We start from the raw sequence: 6,583 nt of genomic DNA, 5'->3' as shown, positions 1-6,583 counted from the left end.
GCTAGGACCCCTGTGGAAGTTAGGGCCATAATCAAAATATTTAATGACTAGACAGGCTTCACTTCCCCAACCTCTCAGACATCAGAAAAATCAGATTTATAGTAGGAGCAAGGAGATCCCTGGGAACTTTAGTTCCAGACTGCAGGTTGTCCAGCCAATAGCAGGGGCACTGAACCATGCAGTGGCCCTAAAGCCAGAGGTCCCTGTGAGCCTAGCAGGGCTGTGTCTATTTGGTTATATTCCCCTAGTACAGAGGCTCCAGAGGGTATTCATTCCTTTCTCTAGCACAGAAAGTCAGTTCTCTAAAAACCATCTCAGCTAATGGACTATTGATAAATAATTAGCTTTTGTTGATTGTATTGATCTAGGTGGGCCCATCCTCATTAGCATTTTCCCTGAGCCTGGGCTGTTGTTATTCCTGCCTTCCTTCTTCCCCTCTTTCACCCAACAGAAAGAGGAAAATCGTTTAGAGTGGACCAGATGTGATGTCAGAAAACAGTCCCTTCCCCTCCTTTGCTCTGGGGACAAGCAAAAAGCACACAGCAAGTGACTTCCACCCAGTTATATTCACTCAGCAGCCCTCATCCTCCTTAGCAACCTGGGCCAGTTTATTGGGGGGTATGAGGAACACAGCCTGCCCCATCCTGTTCAGCCAAGCCTTTGTACATCCTGGCTGAGGGAGGATTCATGAAATGGAGCCAGGGAGGTTCCCAGGGGTACTCTTGTTTGTCAGTGGAAAATGCTGAGTTCACAGTCCCAGCTCTGGGGAGCTAGCTGCAGGCCCCAGACACATTCCTGTCCATCCCTAACAGGGAATTTTTCTTCAGCTTTTCATGTCCTTCCCCAACCCAGGACAGGGTAGATCAAGGCCAAGGTCAGAACTGAGCACAGCTAGGACCCTTCTTGCTTCTCCTCACCACACTCCAGCTAAGTGTAGCACCATGTTCTCTGCTTCTCATCTCCACCACAGCACCTGGCACAAGGATGGGCAGCCTCAAGGCAGAAGGGGCCCCTCTAAGATTATCTTATAGACAGGAGAATGAGGCATGTAGCCGGTCAGTGTCTTAATCAAGGTCGAACAGGGAGTAGGCAAGAGATGGCATTGAAACCCTGGATCTTTGACCTACTCTCTCCCTTCTGCTCCAACTCCAGACCTCACTCTCTTGCTCTCTCTGCAGGCTGCATGTTGGGAAATAGCAGTTGCCCTCGCAGTCCCATTCAGTCAAGCCGTTCCAGCGGTAGAGGCCTTAGAGCAGGCATCTCCTCAGAGTCCTGCCCACAGGTACTCTGGGCAGCAAGTGCTCTCGGCAGGTGGTCAGAGGCTGCATACCTCAGGCATCTTAGACTAGACATATCTTTGAGCCAGACAGGCCCAGTCATAGGTCAGACAGATGCCCCAGACAGGTCATGGACCAGATGCTCCAGACCAGGGACCAGTTCTAAGGCTAGCACTGGAAGGAGACGACCGTTAGTACAAATATAGATCTTTTTTAATGAAACCAGGACAGAGACTGGATAGAGGGAGGGATGTTATTGGTGTGGGACAGTGTCCAGTTCTGGTCCAAGCGTCCCCAGGCTTTGTGGAATTCAGGGATCCCTCAACAGAGGCAAGGACTATAGACAGAACAGGGCCTGGGGGAGAGGAGGGCTAGCAAGCCCTTGCTTTGGAGAGGTCTCTGCAGCTCCCTACCCTGCTGCTGGAGTCAGAGCTGTCCTTGGTGAGCTGAGGGAGCCCTAGAGAACTAGGGGATTCCTGTTCTCCCCTCTAAATGGGTACCAAGGATAGGGGCATGGGACGTGGAGATGCCCTTCCCCCATGAGTGCCAGGAGCTCTGGGAGGTATTCCTTCCCATAGTTTCCTTGGATAGGACAAGGAAGGGAGGACATGAGCAGCTCCTCAAGACCAGGAGGACCCAGGACCAAGTGGAGAAAAGGAAGGGCCGGACTCAAGAAAGGGGATTTGGTCTTTGTAGCCCTGGCCCCAGCACAGTGCTCTGCACACATTGGTGTTTAATCCAATCATTGGACTGGATGGGAGTAGGTCTCGGGCTTCTCCTTGGGGATGGATTGTGAGGGTTAGGCTCTCTCCTGGGAGAGCTAAGCCAGGGGCCCCAGGATGCAGGCAAGGGCCAGTGCTGCAGCCAACAGCACTGGGGCTGGGGCAGGAGAGCCAGGAGCTGGAGACCCTTGGAGAGTCTCCTGGTTGGTTTCCTCACTGGGCACACCCCTGACATTGCTTGGGGGGAAGGGCTGAGAGCTGCACAGGTCATGTAGGTTGCCCGGGTATTGGACCTTGCGGGATTCTTCTGTCAGTGACTCCCAGATGGCAGTTGCTTCCTGAGGGCAGTTGGCCAGGACCCCGTTGGCACAGGTCTGAAAGTTTTCCCATGACCTGGAAGGAGATGAGGAGGGTCATGAGTGAGCCATGCCAGAAGGCCTTGGGCTGGGGGGGCAGGGGCGACAGTTACTATATTGTATATACATGGTGGGATGACAAAGAGAAGCTGAGTCAAACTTGGTGGGAGTTAGGTCAGTTGGGGATGGGGATGGAATAAGGCAGTGGGGGCTCACACTTGGGAATGAGGGCAGCACCGGAGGACCAAGTGGAGAATGGAATGATTGGAGGGTGGAGGTGGAGATGGAGTCAGCAGTGAGGGACTCCTGTCCAGAACCTTGCCTCTCACCTGCAGATAGATTTGAGCTCGGGGGGTGTGAGGCTGGCCCCCTTGTCAGGCTGCCCACTCTGGACCATACTGTTCCCAAGTTTGATGAGACAGTCAGCAAAGCCCTTGTAAATAGTATCACATCTGTTAGAGGTGGCAGCCATCCCAGGACCTGGGGCCAGAACTGCAGAAAGAAGAAGAAGAGAGGCATTCAGCTGGGCACACACCCTCAACTCCCCCAGGAGCCAGCCCTGTTTACCAGTGCAACCGCTCAGCCCAGGGGATGCAACTCAGGTAGAGTCCTTGTGGCAGAGTCGCTGGTGAATTGCTCAGGGAAGTCGCTTCACAAACCCCTGGGTCCCCCTCTCAATTCAACAAACACTAATCACTTGTCATGTGCACTGTGCTGGGAGTGTTGGGGAAGGTATGAAGATAAAATTGAGTGGTCTCTTCTTTCAAGGAGCTGACAATGAAATAGGGTACCCCAGTGTAACACACACACCACACACACACACACACACACACACACACGCACACATACACATAAGGCAAGATTGACGGAGGCAAAGCAGAGACCCAACAAACTAAGAAAATTTTAGGGGGAAATCACTTCCAGTTGCGGGGAGTGGCTCATGGAAACTTCATAGAGATGTCTAAGGTGAGATCTGAAGGCAAAGGATTTCCAGTAGGAGATGAGGTGGGAATTGGGGCAGCCTCCCAAGAGGGGCCCCTAAAACCTCAATGGGAAGCTGTGTATACCATTCAGGCCATGGGGCTGAGGACTGCCTGGGAGAGTAAGGGAAAAGCTATTTCTTCGTGTCTCTACCGCTCAACCTTCCAGGCTCAGTTGACTTTCCAAATAGAGGGAGAGGGTGGCAAAAACAGTGCCAAGTCATTCTTCTGGTTCTTCTTACATCACTCCTGCTCCTTATACTGTCTGAGTTCTCCCCCAGCTAACTAGGGGGACATGATCCTGAAGCCCAGAAGGACACTTTGGGCAACTTCTGCCTATGGAGTCGGTGTCCCTGTTCCAGAGACACAGTTCAAAATCCTCCCACCCTCAGGCATCCACGAAATGGGTTGGGGCAGGACAGGATCCCCCCTAAGTGGGCTATCTTCAAGCAGAGAGTGACCCAACCCCCTTCCCCAACACAGCCTGAGTGTTGATGGATTCCAGGCAAAGGATACATCCAGGCCTGGGGGTGGGGAGAAGACCTCCACCTCCCCAGAGGACTGAAAACCTTATTCCTGAACCCTTGTCTGATCTCGGCCAGGCCTCCCTCCCCCCTGTACCTCCTCCCACCCCAGTTTGGCCAGGTCATCTGGCTTGCTGGTTAGACTTAGACTAAGGCTCTATAGACCCCTCCCCTCCTGCCCTCTTCCTCCAGAGGGGCTGGGTGGGGAAAGAACAGAGGGGTTTGTCTTGCTGCAGCAAGCAACCACTGGGGCTCCCCAGAGCACAAGCTGGCTATATCCCTTCCCCGCCGCCCCCCTTCTAAACTAGAATCTATTCCCAACCCTGTTCAGGAATACCATGTAGAGGCTGAGCTGGGAAAGGTCATCATGCCCAGCTGTGGCCAGGAATGGATGGAAGCCTTGGGGGTGCGGTTCACCACAAAACTTGCTCGTTACCAAGCTTAGTCCCAGAGGAGAGATAAGGTATCTTCCTCCCTGCTTTGCAGTGGTAGGAGACTAGGGGCCCCTATCATTGCACCCACTGTGGAGCCCCTTAACATGCCAATTAGTTTTGCTGAACTCTCTCCTTACAAGGGCTGGCTAACTGGGGCAGGGGAGAAGAGGGAATGAAGGTGATGTTAAAACAAAAGATATTAATAAAAACTACTTAAAAAAATAATGGTACTCCCTAACCCCTTGGGGAGACCTCCTCCAACTCTATCCCAAACCCAGCCACCAGTCCTTCTACGCTCCCCTCTAACCCCTTTCTCTTCAGATTACCAGTCAACGCGGGGGAAGGGGAATCTGGTGGGGAGGTGGGGCTTTGGGCCTGGATAATAGTAGGTGGGGGGGGGGTAGAGGCTCCTCTTCTGAACTAGAAGAATGGTACCTTCCTCAATCCTTAGGGATCAGCCCAAGCTGTAGACTGGGGAGCAGAGGGAGACTGGAACTGGGCATGGGTGGTGATGGAACGTGTTGAAAACTGGTATGAAGCCATAGCAAAAAAGGCGATACAGGATCCCCTTCTCTGGAGCACCTTTTAAACAGTCCCATCGCCTTGAGACACACCCCGGTGAGATCCCTGAACTTTGGCGGGGAGAGGGTGGGGCAGGGACCACCCAGGGAACCCTAAAGGATGGAGGCGCTGTAAAGGTCTGCGGGATGCGAGATCCTAGAACCACTGATTTAGAGACCTTCCAAAGAGGCTGTGTGACTCCCCCAACGTCACACAGTGGCACGTTGGGGATTTGAATTCCATTCCAGCACTCTTCAAAATGTGGCCAGGGCAGGGAATGCCCAGAACTCTCATGTCCCACAGCCCCTCCTGCCTTCCCCCCAGAGACCATGGCCCCCCACCTCCCTAAGGATAAGTCGGGCACCAGGGGACCAGAAAGAGGGACCCCCTTCTTCAGTGCTCGGCTCGTAGTTCCCCAGGACTTACTGAGCTGCAGGAGCAGGAACCCCGGGAAGGGGAGTGGTCTCCAACAGCTGCGGCGGCGGCGGCAGCAGGAGCTCATCGTCCCGGGGCACGGCAGCGCCGGGAGCCCGCTCCCACCTCAGTCCCAGCGGCTCCAAAGCTCGAGTGCCGAGCCTGCGATCTGCGGTTGGGGAAGCACCACGGCCCCGCCCCGCCCCGCCCCTCTCGCTCCTCCCCCAACCTCCCCGCTCCACGCCCCCTCCTACCGGTCCTCATCTAGACACGCATCCCTGACTAGCTTCTGCTAGTCTATTTCCCAAAGTAATCGAATTCCGGACCCAGGCGTCCTCAACACCACCCCACTACTGGCCCCAGGAAATGTCAATTGGGGGGATCCCCAGCCCCATGGATAATAATACTGCCTCACACCTCTGGCCCCACAAAAGATATTCTCCCCACTCCCACCGAATATCAATGATGCCCCCCCACTCCTGGTCCCACCCCCATGTACATTAATGCTGCTCCACTTCCCCATGATGTCAATTCTGTTCCCCCCCAACCTCAGCCCCACAGATCTCAAAAGGCTGTCTCCCACTCCCACTCCCCCCCCTCACACCCGCCCCCCCACCCCAGGACAGGATGTCTATGCTGGTCCATCACTCCATCTCCATAGGATGTCAATACTACCTGCCCTGCCCCGCCTACCCCCCCACCAGGTCCCATCTCCCTCTGGTCCACACAAGAGCTGAGAAACTTAAATTATGCGCAGGCATCTGGAATTTGTCAGAAGAGCAGAGGTTGAAGCAGGAGGGTGGTTGCCCCAGCAGGTTGGAAAGTAGGGCAAAAGTGCCCTGAGCTCCATCCTGCTGCTAATTGGCAGACGCCAGATACAAGAGACTGACCACCCCCATCAAAAGGACCAAGTTGGGGGCAGCTAGGTGGCGCAGTGGATAAAGCACCGGCCCTGGATTCAGGAGTTCCTGAGTTCAAATCCGGCCTCAGACACTTAACACTTACTAGCTGTGTGACCCTGGGCAAGTCACTTAACCCTGTTGCCCCGTTAAAAAAAAAAAAAAGGACCAAGTTGTCTTATGAAAAGATGTGCCTTCTAAATATACCCCCCCATCCCCCCCCCCTCCCCCGACAGTCAGTGTGCTCAGGTTCCAACTGGTCTAAGTGAAGGTTCTGCCAGGGTCCTGACAGGACAGTGTGGAGGGCCCAGGATAGTGGAGGGGAGAGACAGCAGCCACTCAGGAACTCCAGCTCTGGGAGAACTGCAGGCCCCTTCCCTACCTCAGTTCAATCTTAAAGGAACCAGTCCCCCATC

The 6,583-nt window shown here is 54.3% G+C and overlaps 1 protein-coding gene across 1 annotated transcript; it reads right to left on the bottom strand.

The window, feature by feature from the left end:
- Positions 1 to 1,309: 1,309 nt before the first annotated feature.
- NRN1L (neuritin 1 like) lies at positions 1,310 to 5,405 on the bottom strand. The gene is made up of 3 exons (XM_043988171.1): positions 5,281 to 5,405; positions 2,685 to 2,847; positions 1,310 to 2,392 (listed from the first exon to the last, which is right to left on the bottom strand). Exons 1-3 carry the CDS (start codon positions 5,354 to 5,356, stop codon positions 2,098 to 2,100), a joined length of 534 nt encoding a protein of 177 aa, XP_043844106.1. The 5' UTR covers positions 5,357 to 5,405; the 3' UTR covers positions 1,310 to 2,097.
- Positions 5,406 to 6,583: the final 1,178 nt, after the last annotated feature.

This window comes from Dromiciops gliroides, chromosome 2, assembly GCF_019393635.1.
Source record: "Dromiciops gliroides isolate mDroGli1 chromosome 2, mDroGli1.pri, whole genome shotgun sequence".
In the NCBI taxonomy this organism is placed as follows: Eukaryota; Metazoa; Chordata; class Mammalia; order Microbiotheria; family Microbiotheriidae; genus Dromiciops; species Dromiciops gliroides.
The sequence above is the reverse complement of the archived record's forward strand: the minus strand, read 5'-3'. Positions and strand labels throughout refer to the sequence as shown.